At 44.1% G+C, this 20,654-nt stretch overlaps 1 protein-coding gene across 1 annotated transcript in view; it reads left to right on the forward strand.

Annotated features, from left to right (window-relative positions):
- The first annotated feature begins 2,406 nt into the window (after window positions 1–2,406).
- The window catches only part of bcl2b (BCL2 apoptosis regulator b), an 87,849-nt gene continuing 69,601 nt past the window's right edge, over window positions 2,407–20,654 (forward strand). Inside the window, exon 1 of the mRNA XM_060928345.1 lies at window positions 2,407–3,064. Within this exon, the coding sequence (XP_060784328.1) occupies window positions 2,603–3,064 (462 nt within the window). The 5' untranslated portion in view covers window positions 2,407–2,602. The remainder of the gene's footprint in view (window positions 3,065–20,654) is intronic.

The raw sequence follows: 20,654 nt of genomic DNA on the forward strand, positions 1-20,654 counted from the left end.
GCCGTGATTCAAAAACCTCCATCGTCAGGACTTAACCGAGGAAAAAGCTAATTGCACGCGTGCACGTGTGTGTGGTGACCACTTTATATCTGCGAAGAGTTCATGGTCCAAATGCTCTGCTTCTCACTAGCAAACCTACAGTACGCGATAAAGCAAATCCAGACTGGGACAGATCAAGACGAAGCGACAGGATCAATAAAAGATCTGCCAAGAAAGCCAGATCAGACGCAGCGTGAGAAACCTTCGCGAGTTTCGAGGCACAAGGAGAAGAAACGGTGTGGGTCGGCTGTTCCAGTGACCTCGGTTTACTTGTGCGCTTTTGGTTTTACAGCCGTACCAGAGTCGAGAGAAACCGAGAGATGACCTGCGAACTGCTGGAACTTAAGAAAAAAATCTCGTTAGCGGATTTAAACTTTGCCGAAGTGTGCCGCGCCTTGTGTAATTCATCTCCACCTTTTCATTCGAGTGATTTTACTTTTCGTCTGTGAAAATAAAATGGCCGCCGACTCCATGCTGAGTGATGTTTTTAGATTGCTTGAATTCCAAACAATAAAGCTCTTTGACAAAAAAGGTTTGTCGGGTTGAAAACAAGAATAACCCGAACATCAAAATATACGTGAATAAAATGCTGACACGTCCTTGGGTTTGTAGATCATCCAACATGGCGTCGGGTGCACACGTGACGCTGTTTTGGTCACGTGGAACGGCTAAGCTTTGAAGACGTGAACGCATTAAAGTGCACATCCCGGACCAATTCAGTGTTTTTTTTTAATATGAAAGGATGTGATTTTACTTTACACAAGGCCATGTGTCGACAGCAGAAAAAATTAAATCCCAACGGAGCTATATTGATCCAGATTCGTGATGTCATGTGCGATCCCTGTCTGTGTAAACCAAGTTTAGCAGCTCGCGAGTTTGCGTTGAGATATGGAATTGTCGCCTGAGCGCAACCTTTGGATGAAGAATGTAATGAGACGGCCGAATTGGGGCTTCATCTGTTTGGATTTTGATGATGATTGGAGACGACACCGGGGATGTAAATAACACGGTGCTTCTTGAAGCGCATTTCGCGCTGCAAACAGTTCTCAAAGTCGTCGGGCTTTACGAAGCGAGCCCCGCATACGACGCTGTTGCATGTTGCCGGTTTTTCCGGGTGCCTCGCCCAAAGCGCTCCGCCTTCTTTTAGAAAACGATGAGTCACGATCGGCGTTGCTACACTGTCTTACGATACATTTTAATAATTACGCGATAACGTTGAAGAAATTTGCAGAACGAGGCGTCCCGGACACGAAAGCCAGGAAATCCAAATGGCAGGTTTTTTCAGAGGCGGACCAGTTCGGCTCATTTCAACTAGTACTGCGCAAGGTAAAAAAATAAAAATAAAAATTGCACAAAACGTGACACATATTTGACTAAAGTTTAATAGAAAATAAGAGGATTATATTGATCTTAGGCTCCAGCTGACTCGGGATGAGACATTGATCTTGCTCCTGAATGTGCACTTTAATATAACCAGTGTGCTATAGTATTGGCACCCGCAAAAAAAAAAAGATGACAGGAGAGACAATAAGTGGATTAGGGTTTCTTTTATTGTTTGTTTGAGATATTTATAGATGATGTATTAGAGGAAATTGCCTCACTGTTGCACGCGCATGCAAGGGGCAGGATCTGCAACACGCACACACGCGCACACACAGAGAGTGATTCAGAGCGAGTGTCTGTGTATATATATATATATATATATATATGTGTGTGTGTGTTCTCTCTGCACCGAACCTACGCGCACACGGTTTACAGTCGTTCTGGATCGACACGCTCACACTTCCTGAGCCGCTTTCAAGGATTCCTTTCACCCCCCCCTTCCCTTCTCTCCCCCCCCCCTCCCTTCTGGGAGTGTGTGTGGGGGGGCCCTACACTCCCCCCCCTTCTGGGAGTGTAGGGGGGGGCCCTACACTCCCCCTTCTCTTCTCCCCCCCTCTTCTGGGAGTGTAGGGGGGGGCCCTACACTCCCCCCCCCCCCCTTCTGGGAGTGTAGGGGGGGGGCCCTACACTCTTCTGGGAGTGTAGGGGGGGGGGCCCTACACTCTTCTGGGAGTGTAGGGGGGGGGCCCTACACTCCCCCCCCCCCCCTTCTCTTCTGGGAGTGTAGGGGGGGGCCCTACACTCCCCCCCCTTCTCTTCTCCCCCCCCCTCTTCTGGGAGTGTAGGGTGGGCCCTACACTCCCCCCCCTCCCCTTCTGGGAGTGTAGGGGGGGGCCCCTACACTCCCCCCTCCTCTTCTACTCCCTCCTCCCCCCCCTTCTACTCCCTCCTCCCCCCCTCTTCTACCTCTCTCTCACTCTCTCCTCCACTCCCTCCCTCCACCTCTCTCTCTCCCCTCTGGCGGGAGGAAAGTGGGCGTTTACTTTTTCCCAAAGCGCACAGAGAGCTCGCAGTAGAGCGCGAGACTGTACTGCCCCGCACTGCGCGCGCTGTCCGTTCTGCCCTCCGTAAGCTATGCGCGTGAGCAGTCGCGCGCCTGTGCTGAGGCTCGTGAGCAGGCTGCGTCTGAACCGAACCGAGCGCGCGAGCAGGCAGCACTGAGCCGCTTCCGGGTCCGGACATGGCCAACGGAAACCTGTACGATAACCGGCGCATCGTGGAGAAGTACCTGAACCACAAACTGTCGAAGAACGGCCACGCGTGGGAGTTCCACCGGTGTCGCGCGAGCAGCCTGGACGGCGAGAAGGAGAGCGCGCGCCGCGCCACGCTGCACAGGGCTCTGCGCGAGGCCGGGGACGAGCTGGAAAGCGTGTACCGACCGGACCTGGCGGAGATGACCAAGCGCCTGCGCGCGACCCCGCTGGGCACCGAGCAGCGGCGCTTCACCGCCGTGGCGGACGAGCTGTTCAGCGACGGAGTCAACTGGGGGCGCGTGCTCGCCTTCCTCGAGTTCGGCGCGATGGTGTGCGTGCAGTGCGCGCCGGACGCCGACAGGAGCGCGTGCGCCGAGAACGTCGCGCGCTGGATGGCCGAGTACCTGAACGGCCCGCTGAACGGCTGGATCCAGGAGAACGGAGGATGGGTACGTCACTGCTTCACTACCACTCGGTTCTGCTGAATCGATTCTTTCTTTCTTTTTTGAACGAGTCGTGTAAACCAACCAACCAGCCTCTTGAGAATCGATTTTTTTTCGAACGAGTCGTGTAAACCAACCAACCAGCCTCTTGAGAGTCGATTCTGTCAAACGAATCATTAAAAAGAACCGAGCCGTTCACGAATCGCTGCTTTTTCTAAAGCGTCGCCTCCTCAGGTACTAAAATACACAACAGCATACAAAAACTGTAATTTTGGTGCGAAATTGGAAAAAAAAATGCTTAGTTTGTGACTCCGTCCTCCTGAATGAATGAATGAATGAATCAAACAACTCGCTCTGATGAATCGATTCCTTTTTTTGAACGAGTCGTGTAAACCAACCAACCAACCAATCTCTTGAGAATCGATTTTTTTTCGAACGAGTCGTGTAAACCAACCAGCCAGCCTCTTGAGTCGATTCTGTCAAACGAATCATTAAAAAGAACCGAGCCGTTCACGAATCACTGCTTTTTCTAAAGCGTCGCCTCTTCAGGTACTAAAATACACAACAGCATACAAAAACTGTATTAATTTTAGTGCGAGATTGGAAAAAAATGCTTAGTTTGTGACTCCGTCCGGAATGAATGAATTAATGAATCAAACGACTCGCTCTGATGAATCGATTCTTTTTTTGAACGAGTCGTGTAAACCAACCAACCAACCTCTTGAGAATCGATTTTTTTTCGAACGAGTCGTGTAAACCAACCAACCAGCCTCTTGAGAGTCGATTCTGTCAAACGAATCATTAAAAAGAACCGAGCCGTTCACGAATCGCTGCTTTTTCTAAAGCGTCGCCTCCTCAGGTACTAAAATACACAACAGCATACAAAAACTGTAATTTTGGTGCGAAATTGGAAAAAAAAATGCTTAGTTTGTGACTCCGTCCTCCTGAATGAATGAATGAATGAATCAAACAACTCGCTCTGATGAATCGATTCCTTTTTTTGAACGAGTCGTGTAAACCAACCAACCAACCAATCTCTTGAGAATCGATTTTTTTTCGAACGAGTCGTGTAAACCAACCAGCCAGCCTCTTGAGTCGATTCTGTCAAACGAATCATTAAAAAGAACCGAGCCGTTCACGAATCACTGCTTTTTCTAAAGCGTCGCCTCTTCAGGTACTAAAATACACAACAGCATACAAAAACTGTATTAATTTTAGTGCGAGATTGGAAAAAAATGCTTAGTTTGTGACTCCGTCCGGAATGAATGAATTAATGAATCAAACGACTCGCTCTGATGAATCGATTCTTTTTTTGAACGAGTCGTGTAAACCAACCAACCAACCTCTTGAGAATCGATTTTTTTTCGAACGAGTCGTGTAAACCAACCAACCAGCCTCTTGAGAGTCGATTCTGTCAAACGAATCATTAAAAAGAACCGAGCCGTTCACGAATCGCTGCTTTTTCTAAAGCGTCGCCTCCTCAGGTACTAAAATACACAACAGCATACAAAAACTGTAATTTTGGTGCGAAATTGGAAAAAAAAATGCTTAGTTTGTGACTCCGTCCTCCTGAATGAATGAATGAATCAAACAACTCGCTCTGATGAATCGATTCCTTTTTTTGAACGAGTCGTGTAAACCAACCAACCAACCAATCTCTTGAGAATCGATTTTTTTTCGAACGAGTCGTGTAAACCAACCAGCCAGCCTCTTGAGTCGATTCTGTCAAACGAATCATTAAAAAGAACCGAGCCGTTCACGAATCACTGCTTTTTCTAAAGCGTCGCCTCCTCAGATACTAAAATACACAACAGCATACAGTACGATGTCAAAACTGTATTAATTTTAGTGCGAGATTGGGGGAAAAAGCTTAGTTTGTGACTCCGTCCTGAATGAATGAATGAATGAATGAATGAATCAAACGACTCGCTCAGATGAATCGATTCGAGCAAAATGACAAAACTCCCGTTCAGTTGGTTCGCGCTTATGAATCTGAAAAAGAACCGAGTCCCTGCTTTCTGAATCGAAATTTTAAAGTGCATATCACGGGTAAATTCAGGAGCAAGATCAATGTAATTCTCCTATTTTATATTAAACTTGGGTCAAATATCTTTAACATTCTGCATTCTCTGCAATTTTTTTACCTTGCACAATGCCAGAAAAATTCACTTGAAATCAAGCCATTTGAGTTGAATTGGTCCGCCTCTGAAAAATCTTGGCATTTGGATTTCCTGGCAAACGCTGATTTTCATGACGTCATCTGCGGGACGCCTCGTTCTGAATCCTACATCAGCGCTGGTTTGTTTATGAGAAAATGACCTGCAAATTTCTTCAACATTATCGTGTAATTATTAAAATGGTTAACAGATGCATCGTAGCAACACTGTGATGGGATTAGTACTCATCGTTTCCCAAAAGACCGGACAATGAGAGAGAAACGGGAGCGCTTGGTCTACACAGGCTGTGCACTGAAACCGTGCAAAGCTTGCGCGGCCTGCTGGCGCTTCCGCAGGTGACGTCACGAATCTGGCTCCAGACTCCCTTGGGATTTTTCCAGACGCGTTTTGTTATTTTATTTTTTTCTGCTGTAGACAGATGGCCTTGTGCAAAATTACCCTTCTGGATGAGTGTGTAAAGGGACAGACTTTCGTATAAAAAAAAAAAAAAGAAATTGTTCCAGAATATGCCCTTTAACACACACACACACACACACAACCAGCCTTACCATATTACATTTGTGTTTTAGTGGGAGGCTGAAAAAAGACTCAATTTCTTCGTCTTGTGATTTATTAATTTTTTTTTTTTAATAAAAAGAGTCACTCGGGAATCTTTCATCACTTTTTTTTTTTTATGATACGACTGTCTCTGATTAATTTATTCCTTTGAACAAGTTGTGGCACGGTGGTGTAGTGGTTAGCGCTGTCGTCTCACAGCAAGAAAGTCCTGGGTTCGAGCCCAGCGGCCGGCGAGGGCCTTTCTGTGCGGAGTTTGCATGGTGTCCGCGTGGGTTTCCTCCGGGTGCTCCGGTTTCCCCCACAGTCCAAAGACATGCAGGTTAGGTTAACTGGTGACTCTAAATTGAGCGTAGGTGTGAATGTGAGTGTGAATGGTTGTCTGTGTCTATGTGTCAGCCCTGTGATGACCTGGCGACTTGTCCAGGGTGTACCCCGCCTTTCGCCCGTAGTCAGCTGGGATAGGCTCCAGCTCGCCTGTGACCCTGTAGAACAGGATAAAGTTAATTCATGCTTGTGAATCGACTCTGGAAAGTGAGTCGTTTAAAAGAACCGACTCGGTCACCAGTTTCCCTACTTTGTGAAGTCACGTCGAATTTCAAACAACAGGAAAAAGAGGCGTTCCTCCCGACCATATCATAATCGGATAAATATGGGGGGAAAACATTAAATTTGTTCCATTCTTCTTACGATTTAAAAAAATGAATCGTTTAAAAGAATTGCTAACAAATCTTTCCTGAGTACTTTAGATGAATCCTAAATGGACTCCCCAAACCGAGTCCAAGTAAATCATCCAGACTAACTGACAGAAAGCAGACGGAGTGCATCAGTATAAGTGATGGGCGGATCAGGGCAACTTTTTTAAAGTTGATTCCAGCAAATGAATCATTTGAACCTTTTCAATTAATTCTTTGTCTGAAGCAACTCTTCTAAAGAATCAAATCATTCACGAGTTTCCAGTCGCTCATGTTTTTAACTTGATGGATAGTATTTGAGTAAGACCTCCTCATATATTCACAGTAATATAATGTACTATAATACACACATACTGTACACAGGGTGTTATTTATGAAGTAGTGAAGCATCAGTCGGGGACTCTCCGTGCTGAATCGATTCGTGTGCGATTCGTGCAAATGAACCTTTGATACATTTTTGATTCTCCACCAGGATTCAATTTTTTTTTTTTTCCCCAACCAAACGCTGAGTTAGTTCTTGTCATCACTTATGTTACTGCAGCTATAAAAAGTCATTCTGCATCAACATCCTCCTTTTTTTTTAAGCCTTTCCTGTGTGAGAACTTAAACTTATAGCTTCGCCTCTGACTGACGCTGGAGACTCCTTCCAGAAACGTCATGTAAACACGGTTCTCCAAACAGAAAACTTCACCGGGTTATTATTGGTTTTGGATTAACTGGAGCGTCCGCCGGACAAGTCCCGGTGAATGAGCTGTTACTATAGAAACGAGAACATGTTAGAAACGGTGTGTTGATATAAACCTGTGTATAACGTAAATACACCCACCGGCCACTTTTAAGAGGAACTTGTTGTTGATTTGAAGATTCCTGTTCTTGGCTGCAGGAGTGGAACCCAATGAGTGTGGTGTTCTGTTGCATGCAGAGATGCTTTTCTGCTCACCACGGTTGTCCAGAGTGATTTCTAGGAGTTGCTGTATCCTTCCGGTCTGTCCATTTTCCTCCGACCCTCTCTTAACAACGAGCATTTGTTTCCACTCACAGAACTCTCCCTCGGTGTTTTTTGTTTTTCGCACCATTTGGTGTAAACTCCAGAGGCTGTTGTGTGTGAAAACCCCAGGAGATCAGGAGCAGTTTCTGAAATCTTCAAACCTGCAGTCCATCCGGCTCAAACCAACACCCATCCCACAGAGAAAGAAAGAAAGTCGCACGTCACTGTGCGATCACAATTTTTCCCATTCTGATGTTTGAACATTGTGAACATCAGCTGAAGCTCTTGGATCTGCGTGATTTGATGTTCTGGACAAACTCTGTGCCCAAACTGTTCAGTAAAAGCTTTTGGAGGAACAATTAAAGAGCTTTTTGTTCTGGGTTAATTAATAGCTGCGTTTGTTTGCGTTAGAGTGCTGGTGAGCTCTTTATCATCCTGGTTTTGGCTGCGTGATCGATGGTCCGAGTGCAGCGGAAACAGAGGGGACGAGACACGTGTCGGGGAACACGTCGCTGTAATTTAAACAGACCCTCAGGGTGCTGCCACACAAACCGAGCGCTGTCGTGACTCACGGCCACGTCGAGAAGGTCCCTGCTGGGAACGCTGATGATGAACGGATTTGCTTGGAGAACCCTCTCCGCCAGATTCTTTTCATCGCTTTCCTTTTGCAGTTTGTGTATATCGGATATTACATTCTTCAACCACACAGCGATGAGAATTTTCCGCGGATCTGCGGAATTCCGAGTTTTTCCCGCTGAAAATGTCATTTTTGTGAAACGTGTAAATCCGTTGAGAAAATTTCAGGGGTAGGGGTCGGTGCGAGGCGAGGCTTGTGGTGGCACAAGCAGGCAGGACCGACCGACCGCCCGCCAGCATCTTTCGGCAGCACTCATCGCAAAATTAGTTGCAGCCGTGATAACGGAAATCGTCATTGCTTTCTTCAATATTTATGCTAACGACGATTTCCGGCAACGTTTTGGCGCTAGTTTCATCTCACTTCTACAATTCACAGAGAAACAAGCTACACGTACGCGGTTTTGATCGCTTCTTAAGTTCTAGTTACTTTGGTTAGTTTTCAAAGTTACTTCGCCAATATGGCGAAAGTTTTGGACCGCGAAAATGAGGATCGTGCCAGGGAAATCGATAAATCGAACGGGATAAAGAACTGTTTCCGATGGGCATGGCTCGATAATAGCATTACCGTGCAGATAGGGGCACAAACTGTGACGACGTGCCTGACGGAACATATCCGAAAAGTGGACGCGCCGAGAAAGGTTCTGTGCTCAGATATGATCAATTATGGAAACAGAGGAGCTAGAAACATCCAGGAGCACATCGAAACAAAAAAGCACAAAGGTACGTTTTACTGAAAGTGTCAAAGATAGAGTCAGGAGGAATCTAATATATCGTTACGGTTACCTCCATTATCGCTCACGATCTGTAGGGATTTGTTATCTTAAAGTTTATAAATGTTTTAAACCATCATTGAACAGAGATGCCTACTAGTACGGATTGGCCGTATTTTGTACGGAAAAGTTACGTAAATACGATGTTACGGCAAACAGTGTTATTCTGTACGGAATTATTATAAAGTCTTAAAAAATTCCAGTGAGTTGTTTTTAAATGTCCAAGCGACTTTTTCAATCCATGCGCGATTCACGGCTAGGCTATTTATTTTTACGACAACCGCACATGCTGTGTGTGACATGCGCAGATTCCGCACATTTGTTCGCGCTATTTTCGATACGGTAGAATGGCCGTGCGTTACACCCAGTCAAAAGGGCAATGGATACGCGCACTGCAAACTGTGTAGAACTGACATTAACATCACTCATGGTGGTCGCGATGACTGCACGCGGCATGTCAACTACAAAAAAACAACAACATATGGAGTATGCTGAAATGGCGAGTCAGGCGGAAAGTAAATCTGGGGGTATCCAGCAGTTTTTTACGAAATCTGTGGATGAAAAGACACGGAACGTGACGCGTGCTGAAGCGGTGATGGTTGACCTGTGCTTGGAGTTGAACTTGCCGATTCGTGCCATGAAATGCGAGTTAAACTTATTCAGTTTCTTTTTACATGTCTGATTTTTATTCACGGAAATATCAAACACTGGCTGGACTTCTTTAATTCAAAGTCTTTTCAGTGTTGCAAGTGCAAATGTACATGTAATATGATCAAAAACAGAATTTTATGATTAGTGCTGTTGGGATTGTGGCAAAAAATGGATCATTCCACTGTTTTAAATACAATTATAAATGTCATTTTATTCAGTGTCTCTTCTGAAGCATTATGCTGGAGTATTTATATATTGCGACATTAAGATAACAATGTCGGACTCTCTTTGGCAAGAAATTTTTTTTAAATGTTATTAGAATCCGTTAACAGGTAGAACATTTTGCCAGGCAATATAATATAATACTTTTGAGGAGTTGCATTCAATACCAATGATTGGTAGTCAACCGTAATGTCTGCAAACAGGGAACACTATTGTATTTATAAAAATGTGAGATATTGTATGCTCGAGGAATTTGTTGAGTGGAAATTCAGTTGAGATGGCTGCTCGCGTTTTGTTTATTCAATTCACACAAAACAGTTCTTTTTAACAGGGCTTTGAACCGGTTCAAGGAACGAAAACCGGGAACTTTTTCTATTTCACATGGAACAGAAACGAAACCAGAAACTTTATTATTTTTTATGTTCCGGAACAGAAACGCTTATTAAAAATAATGGTAACCGGTTAATACCGGTTTTTATTTCGTTCCTCAAAGTTTCCGTAGCCTACAAATAAAAAAGTCATTCTTCTCCTGCGCAAGTTTCTATGACCCGCTGGGGTTCACTTCCTGTGTGACGTTCGCTGACTGAATGGAGAGAGCGGGAGGGTGGACTACTATCACGTCTCCACATCTTAAATAAGAGGTAAATATTGCAGTCTATCGTTATTCAAAAACGTCAATTTCAAACACGATATCAATATATTTGTCCACGTTAATGAGAGGCTCGCGAACATTAAATGACGTTAACCTCTGTTAGCCTATCAATGCATAGGGCCTGACTAGCCTTTGGTAACACACTAAACGAATTCTCTTTCATTTTTGGCACTTTTTCTGTTTGTGTAGATGGGAAGACGTACTGAGAATCCAAATCGCCAACATTTGAAATAATAATTGTTTTGAATTATTTCTTGTCTTATTTAATGAAGGTTGTAATAGAATTAGCCTACATTTGGCTTAAGCTGGATGAGACAGAGACATAATTTTATAGCCATTTGTTAAACAGCTGGCAGGGAACGTAATTAACCGTTCCGGGAACGAAATTTTTTTGTTCTAACCGGTTCGGGAACGTCTATTTAATGGTGGAACCCAAAACCGGAAACGTTAAAATTCCGTTTCTGTTCGGAACGAACCAATAGGAAAAAAATTCTGGTTCAGAGCCCTGCTTTTTAATAATTTAAATGTTAAACATATTGGTATATACACCTCTTTATAATGGAAATGCGCATAAATTAATGTTACTGAAAGTCATTCCAAAATACTGAAAAATGTTTTCAAGAATACTGAAATTCAAAATTTGGGGTAGGCATCTCTGATTGAATTTGAAAACATTCATTCATATATATATGAAAATAATGTGGGAAAGTTGGCAGACATTTCAGAGTTTTTTTTTTTTTTTTAAATGTCCCATTCTCATCCCTGACCACAGCTGTAGAATTCTGATTTATCAGAAGGTGTTGATTAATTTTCCATTCCTGTAGTGCAGCTGCGCATCACAGGTTTATATTTCCAGAGTAACAACTATAGATGGACTTGTACGTCGCGGCTGCGCCACGTAATCTACACAAATCTAATAATAAATGAAGTTACTTATTTAAAAAACCCTCACTGATATGGTGAAGGTTCTTCTAAGGAGACGTTCGTTCATGGAAGGAGTCTCCAGTGTCGGCGCTCAGAATTCGCAGCTGCTCTAACGTAACAAGAACTAACCTGTCTCGCGGATGTTCTGCAGCATTACACCCACGTCCTGTCACGTTTTATTTCCTACCGGACTAATTGGAAAGAAAAAAGTCTCTTATCCCGAGGTGGAGATCAGTACCGTATCATGTTAAAGGAAAGCGTGATTAAAATTCACCTCACAAAGACACACGATTGTGCCTTATATCAAAGCGTCACGGCCTGAAGGTGAAGGAATGGGAGGGTAATAGATTTACACTGTCTTTCTTCATTTCACCCCTTTGAACTCGAGGTTTTTTTTTTTTTTTTGTTCCTGGCGAAACCTCATACCTGACCACTGTTTTCATGAGAGGAATTTCCAGCGCGGTTAAATCGTCACGCGGCTCTTTGAAGTCGGAAGTTACGTGACATGCAGCCGAAGTGAGGAAAGTACATCAAGAACAAAGGCACAGAGTAGAACTCAGGCGTGTATAGATAACATACGGACTCCGAAGAAAGGAAGGAGAAAACGGTGTTGGTTTTAGTCACCTGTGTTTATGCAAATTGTACATTTCCACATCCTGATGAAAGTGAAAAAGGTTTTACAGCCAGCTCGAGGCAAAAAAAAAAAAGCCAGAAGGTTTTGGGGATGAACTTGGATCGGCATCCTAAATGAATTGATACTCGACCCTCCATCGTAGTGATGACTGGGTAAAAAACTAGAGGGTTCCAACAATTTGGAATTGACGACCGAAATGAACTGACGCAACCACTGGTGTTGTAGTCGAGTCACGAAACCTCGAGTCCCCAGCGTTCAAGTCTGAGAGCAAGACTAGATTGTTCCTGAACAGGTGAACGTGCTTCTCTTTTGTCAAGGAGTATCCTGTCAGAGACGGATGCAAGTGCAGAAGGCGTGTTTATTTATTAATACAAGTGAAGACCAGCAGGCAAAATCGTAAAACGGTCAATAGGTCAAGCGAGGCGCAAACGGGCGATCGTAGACTCGGCAGAATCAAAGATGAGAAGCAGGAAACCAAACAAGGGAATAAGGCTCGGTAATGTATCAGCAACGCAACTCGAGTGCGTTTTCACAGTTTTTATATCGGCACACTGATTGCACCTTAATCCTGTGCAGGTGCGAGTCGTTTACAGCGTGTGCGAGAGTCCGCCTGGAGCGCGCTGTCCGGAGCGCCTATCTAATGGCAGGCATGACGCTTTGACGCGAAATTTGTACAAAAATTAATGTAGATATAAATATCTTGCGCCAAATTATTTTGGCATGTTACAAAAAGTAAAGCAAAAATCCGAGTCCTCGTCTCCAATTTACGAGTCCGAATGCAGTTGAGGCACGAGTCAGACTCGAATACGACAAGCCTGCTGGTGTGCAAAAAAAAAAAAAAATCGTATTTGGAAATTGATTTGTGAATAATTTCATAAGCTGGCGTGTGTGCAACTCCGATAGTCCGTCTCGATCGTCGTTCACGAATGAGCAGAAGGTCAATTTAGGTCACGTGCAAGCCTGAGGTCACGGGCCACTTTATTAGGAGCAGCCTTCCAAACAACCTGCTGTTTGTTTGTTTGCGGTTCTCTAATCAGCTGATCCCTCGACCGCAGCACGACGCGTCAAATCATGCAGGTACAAATCGAGAGCTTCAGTTACCGTCCAAACATGAGAATGAGGAAAAATCGTGAGCTCGCAGCGAAGTGCGACTTTCTTTCACTTTGTTGGTTTGAGTATTTCAGAAACTGCTCCTGACCTCCTGGCGTTTTCACACACAACAGTCTCGAGTGGTGTGAAAAACAAAAAACAGTGAGTGAGTGATGGTTCTGTGGGTGGAAACAAACGCCTTGTTGATCAGAGAGGGTCAGAGGAAAACGGACAGATTCGAGGTGGTTCGAACTTTTTTTTTTTTGCCAGGAAGGATATAGTAACTCTTTACAACCGTGGTGAGCAGAAAAGCATCTCGGCATGCAACGGAAAACAGAGGGTCACATTCCTATTGAAGTGGCTAATGAGAGCAGTGGTCGAGTTGTAAAATCAAACCGGGGGGATGGTGAAATTTGTAGTTGCGTGTCGACCCATCGGTCGGTCCGTCGGTGGGAAACTGGTTTGCTGGTTTGACGTAGGTCTGTGGACCTTGTTCATTTACCAGACATACAGATAGTGTGTAGTACACACTGTGTACCCTTTTTATTGTTGTAAAAAACATAATACGCTGGTATTTTACTGTAAAACATGCACAGTGTGGATGTCATGCGTCATATTTAGTCAGTCTCCTGGCTGACATACCTACCACATTCTCCATATTGGGGTGAAATGCAGATGACAAATTTGAAGTGTAACTTCATAGTCATGGTAGGCTCCTTTTAAATCGTTTGGTAAATAATTTATTAAAACCTCAGCAGGCAATGTAAATGAACAACTGAATCTTTTCATATCAAGTCGCTATCTGCGAGGCCATCTGCGAGGACTGGGTTGTCAGTATAAATTGGCCTTTACATGCTGTGACCGGCTCTCTAATGAGGCAATGAAGCCTTCAAAACTGCTAGTGTCGTTTATTTTAGCCTTCCTGTCTTGAATAACACTTTTTGTTGCCTGAAGAATAACAAACGAACGTCCAGGCTGATTAAATTAATGGCCTTATACAAGAAATCAAAGCTAACATGAACCTGAGTAAGCTATCGATAGCTGGCTAGACTCCAAACCAACATTCATTATGATAGCTGTGTTGTTATCCGCCGCTCACAAATTAGGCTACATATCGGTAACTTTACAGCGTGATAGTGGGCTCGCAGAAAGTGTGACTGATATTCGTAACTCTTGACTTACCTCCTGAAATGTTTTTTCTTGCGATCTTAAATCCGAACTTGCTTAGGCCTTGCTGTCCACTCCGCTTGGCCATGATGCTGCAATCCGCTGCTGTCACTGACGCTGAATGAAATATAAAAAATAACGGAACCCAAACTGAATGTCACCTCCTCAAACGCTTCGCTTGCGCGTGCCCTCTCTCGCGGTAGCTTACTGTATGCTCAGTTTCAGCAAAGCTACATGGAATGGCATTTCTAATTCCAATGTTAAATAGAAGTAATGTCCACATTTATTGATAAAATTGCTCAAGGGAAGGGAGGGGGGATGATTTTGACCATTTTATATTCCGGGGGGATGGCATCCCCCGTCAACTCGAGTACAGGGTGAGAGTATTTCGCTGTCACCAGGAACACGATCAAACAAACAAGCACGGTGGTGTAGTGGTTAGCGCTGTCGCCTCACAGCAAGAACGTTCCGGGTTCGAGCCAAGCGGCCGGCGAGGGCCTTTCTGTGCGGAGTTTGCATGTTCTCCCTGTGTCTGTGTGGGTTTCCTCCGGGTGCTCCGGTTTCCCTCACAGTCCAAAGACATGCAGTAGGTTAACGTAGGACAGCCTTGGGCTGAAGTGCCCGGCGCGTACGTATGCAGCGGCTTTGCTCTCCTGCGACGAACTAAATTTCGAAAGGCATTCTATTCTAAGAAGTACAACACGCACAAGAACATTGTAGATGATTCCAGACATTGGAGGACCACCAGGTTTGTTCAGGATGACTAAACTTGGACCACCGACCCAGCGGAGATCATTCCTGGCTGGTTGTAGTAATAATAATAATAATAATAAGTTCAATTTATATAGCGCCTTTCACAAACCCAAGGACGCTTTACAAAAGAGTTACCACCAAAAAAAAAAATTAGGAAGAATAGTGTGAGGTAAAGAGAAAAGTTTTCAAGTTGGCTTTGAAGGAAGAGAGTGTGGAACAGTCACGAAGCGATTGTGGTAACGAATTCCAAAGTTTAGGAGCAGCAGCACTGAATGATCTGCCACCCATAGATGCCAGTTTAAAACGTGGGACAGTCAGAAGTCCACAGACAGAAGATCTGAGGGAGCGGGAGGGACATATTGGCATCAGTTTCCAAAAGAAAAGGGCGGAGACGTGCAATATTGCGGAGGTGAAAGAAAGCATTCTTAGTAATTTAGTTTAAGATGGGGTTCAAACGTAAGGGTGGAGTCAAAGATAACTCCAAGGTTTTTTATAACTTGGGAAGGATGAATAAACACACCATCAACATCAATAGTAAAACTGGAGAAATTCTGAACCTGTCTTTTGGTACCTACTAATAGAACCTCCGTTTTGCCAGCATTAAGTTTAAGGCAGTTCTTATACAGCCATTGCTTAAAGTGCTGATGACACGTTTTTGACATCTTTGGCGATGTTTTATAACATAAAAAGTAATTCCCGATGATCCATATATTAATTCACGAAGGCGCCTATTTTACAAGTTATGATAAAAAAACGTGGCTATTTGGGCAAATTTGACAGGGCTGCAGCACCCAGGAGACGAAAGAGGAGGAGGAGCTATATGACGTCAGCGAAAGAATCTTCCTCCTCACTTACCAGTTTGTTGATGCGACAGGTGTTCAGTTTGTCATTATTAGTAGTATTATTATACATTTTTATATATATATATATAAGGGCTGTAACGATACACCCAACTCACGATACGATTCGTATCGCGATTTTTGACCCACGATTCGATACGCCCACGATTTTTTTTTAAATGTTTTTTTAAAGTAGTAAATTTGACTTATTAATATTTACTTACTTACATTAACTATTTAATAACAAATAATTCAGACCACTGCAGAGAATGAGTAATATATGTATGCAAAAATGAACAAATGTATATCCAAAGATTGTTTTATTTCTCAAAATAATACTGTTGAGCCGGAAGCTCTGGTTTTTTCGGTTCTGAAAAAGTCATTTTTCCAAATCGTGTAAATCCGTTAAGATTTTTTGTTAGGGGGGGTGGCTCTGTCACTGTCTCACTCTCATAGGGCCAATGATTTTCTGTGATCGCGGAAAACAGATGGAAATTACGGAATTTTTATGGTGAAACATTGCTCGCGTGTCAAAATGTAACTGCCGCAGAAGGCTTCCGCCCAAGCAGACATGCCTTCAGTGTTGCCAGATATTGCTAACGTTTTCCACCCCAAAATATGTTCAAAACCAGCCAAAAAGCACCTAAACCTGCCCAATCTGGCAACACTGCATGCCTTTTCGGTCAAGTGATTGTGATTGGCTTGTGGCACACCTAGCCAGCCAATGAGCTGCTTGTTTACAGATTCGCTCCCCGCGTCGCAACCTGAATGGCGACCGCTTAAAAGAAATGAATGCTCTGCCAGTGGCGAGTGTGGACGTTGCGTGACTCGCAGAAGATTGTCGCAGGTCGGCGAAAAAACGACTTACTAATAGATATAAAAAAAAAATAAAAGTAATTTAAGTAAGTTTAAAATGTAATTTAAATAAAAAGTAAAGTATTCATAAATTGAAGTTTGGAAGCGCCTCTGTTTTTGGGCTGAGGAGAAGTTTGAAAGGGTGTACCGCGATCCTGCCTTCTTGTATCGCGATACGGATCGTGGCTCTGCGTATCGCGATTTCGATAAGCATATCGTTACAGCCCTTATTTTTATTTATATATATATATATATATATATATATATATATATATATATATATATATATAAAATTAGTTATTATGCCTTCGCGTTGTGTTGCCGGCTTTTGCTCCAAAACCTACAAGGATGGGGTAAGTTTATTCAAGTTTCCCAGAGATCCCGAGCTGCATGCGAAGTGGGTGAAGCAAGTCAGGCGCACTCGTGACAAGTGGGAGCCCTCACCAACATCCGTCCTGTGCTCTGAACACTTCGATTTGGATTGTTTTGACACCCTTCCCAGCTTAAAAGAATCTCTTGGGTGTTCAGTTCAGCACAAACGTGTGTTACTACCATCAGCAGTGCCTACACAGTGTTGCCAGATTGGGAGGTTTCCCGCCGAGTTGAGCGGTTTCAAGTGCATTTTGGTGGGTTTTGGACATATTTTGGGCTGGAAAACGTCAGCAGTATCTGTTGCCAGATACTGCTGACGTTTTCCAGCCCAAAATATGTTCAAAACCCACCAAAATGCACTTGAAACCACCCAACTGGGCGGGATTACTCCCAATCTGGCAACACTGCCAGTATTCCGGAGGGGGTCTACTAGTAGCTATGCCGGATCCAAAGACAGTCCTCCTGTCAGAACATGTGTTGTGAAACGAGATAAGATAAAGGTACGCAGAGCTATAGATTCTACATGATAATCATAAATGTAATCATAAAGTCGGCGTGATATCAGTCACGTATTTGCTTGTGAAAGCTTGCGGCTTTCATGTAACTGCTGCTAGCAACGAGAGGCAAAGCGTAAAGAGGGTAGGCTATCATAGATTCTATTCGGAAGAGATCAACACAATTCTAGACTCCCAGAAGAGGAAGAGCTAGCACTAGAGAGTTCACCGGCGTTTTCATGCGCCATTTCCATTGAGTAGAACCAGAGTAGAACAGCCAGTGAACCGCAGCGTGTTCTCCCGCTGACGTCACAACATGGCCGCGAGCCACGGACCCAGTTTTCTTGCGCTGTGCAATTAAAAGTTGGATATTTGCATAACAGCTTCTTTTCACGTAATTATAACAGAAATCTAACATGTTTGCCATGTTGTATAGTTTATTTAAGAAATTGCATAGAGTCATGTTCGTGTCATCAGCACTTTAAGGTCAGTGATGCAAGACCTTAGCAGCTGAACAGAGGCTATGGAAGGGGTGATAGTGATGTAGATTTGAATATCATCGGCATAACAATGAAAGTTAAGGCCATGGTTACGAATAATCTGGCCTATTGGAGAAACATATAATATGATGCCTCCCGCTCTGTCAGACGAGAGTGCAGGAGGGCTGAACGCAGGTGGAAAAAAGACAAGTTATATGTGAACTATGACATTCTGAAGGAAACCTGGGCTAAATACCAGAAAACTGTCAAGTCTGAAAAACACAAATATTTCTGACATTGTCCATCGTAACAGTGATAAACCACGTGTCCTTTTTAGCACCATCAACACTGCTCTAAACCCCAAGCAGCGTGTAGAGTTAGACCCCTCCTCAGTTAATAGTGACACACTTCTGCAGTTTTTTGTTTCTAAAGTCAACAATATTAGAGCTTCCATAACCCCTCCTTCTTTCGATCCCTCTGTCCCTGTCATTTCCACTGCAACTTTTTGGCCGAATCCCATTTCACCCCTTGGACCAACCCCTTGGCCCTTCCCCTCCATTTTGCGCGTTCACGTGAAGGGGTAGGGGTATCCCAATCCCAGTTAACGCGGAGGGGTAGGGGAAGGGGAAGGGCTTCTGTACCCCTCCAAACGGAGATTTTCCTGGAGCTGACTCCGAACGAAGGGGTTTGAGTGATTTCCCACAATGCCATGCGGATTTCAGCGAGATTTCATGCGGATTTCAGAAAGATGGCGGTTCCCGCGGCGAAAGATTGTCATAAATGTATTTTCTCCATTATTTACGTGTTTTAAGTTGTTATCCAGAGGAAACACGCCGCTTGATTCGCTTTCGAGCTGAGAATGAGCAGCGATTTCTGAAATCCAAGCTGCTGCTAAAAAGCTTTGGGAGTGAGTATTGTTTTCGGTTGCTTGACTGCGTACGTTTTGTTCTGTTATTCTCGCTTTTATTGTTTACATGAGTGTTCTGACACCTCATTCTGTCGGATGTGGTGCACGAAGCGCCAAAGATATCCCATTCAGTGGTGTTAGTTAACAAATCACACCCTGCCAGCAGAGATTTCTGCCTCTGACTGTAGCGGCTGGTCGCAGCCAATGACGCATTTGGTCGCGTTTTGCTAACGTAAACGCTGACGGAGGTACGCGATGACGTATGCGATCGTTGAAGGGCTATCCCAATACGTAAGGGTTGAATTTCAAGCCCTATCCCTTGTAGCTCAGTTTCAAGGGGAAGGGCCAAGGGGAAGGCGGAGGGGTAGGGGTAGAAATTAGAATTGGGATTGGGCCTTTATCAGTTTGAAACCATCTCCCTGGCCACTCTAACCAAAACAATTGGCCAAATGAAAATTGCTTCTGGCCAAGCAGACACCATGCCCCTGTCTCCCATCAAGCCGACACTGGAGACCACAGGTCCCAGTATACTGGACATTATGAACTGTAGCCTTGTCTCAGGATGTGTTCCACAGTCATTTAAACATGCAATTGTACAGCCATTAATTAAAAAACCTAATTTAGACACCACTATCCTCTCAAATTACAGACCCATTTCAAAGCTTCCCTTCCTGTCCAAGGTCCTCGAAAAACTAGTGCTCCAGCAAGTGCAATCTTTTTTAGACTCCCATGGCATCTTAGAACCCCTCCAGTCTGGTTTTAAAGCTCTCCATAGCACAGAGTCAGCTCTCCTAAAGGTTTTAAATGATCTTTTAATAGCTACTGACTCGGGTGGCAATGCCATTTTGATTTTACTTGACCTCACTGCTGCGTTTGATACTGTTGATCACAACATTTTAATTTCCCGTCTAGAGAACTGTGTTGGTATCAGAGGCACTGCCCTTGAATGGTTTAAATCCTACCTGACAAATAGAACCTTTTCAGTCTGCCTGGGGGACTCGGTATCCCCTTCTGCTCATCTCTCCTGTGGCGTTCCGCAAGGTTCGATTCTTGCCCCCCTACTCTTCTCTCTGTACATGCTACCCCTGGGGTCTATCCTTAGAAAATACACTGTATCCTTTCACTGTTTTGCTGATGATACACAGATCTACATGCCCCTAAAACCCAGTGACCCCCATGCTTTTAAACGGCTACTAAACTGCCTTGAGGACATCAAAGCATGGATGGCCCTAAATTTCTTAAGTTTCAATGAAAGTAAAACTGAGGTCCTAGTCTTCCGACCCAGTGCCACCTCTGACCCCCTCCATGATCTTGGCCCACTCGAACCCAATGTAAAAGATACAGCGAAAAACCTTGGTGTAATTTTAGATTCATTTTTTAATATGGAGAAGCAAATCAACATGGTTAAGTCGAGTTTTTATCAACTAAGGCTTTTATCCAAGGTTAAGCCTTTTTTATCTTTTAAAGATTTTGAGAGGGTCATCCATGCATTTGTTTCCTCCCGCCTGGATTACTGCAACGCCTTGTATGCTGGCATAAGTTCTTCCTTCATCTCACGCCTGCAGCTTGTTCAAAATGCTGCCGCCCGCCTTCTCACTAGAACACGAAGGCGAGAACATACAACACCTGTGCTTGCTGCTCTTCACTGGCTCCCCATACGCCACAGGATACATTTTAAGATTCTTTTATTTGTTTTTAAATCCCTACATGGACTGGCACCCTCTTACTTGTCTGACC

Source organism: Neoarius graeffei, chromosome 1, assembly GCF_027579695.1.
Source record: "Neoarius graeffei isolate fNeoGra1 chromosome 1, fNeoGra1.pri, whole genome shotgun sequence".
Lineage (NCBI taxonomy): Eukaryota > Metazoa > Chordata > Actinopteri > Siluriformes > Ariidae > Neoarius > Neoarius graeffei.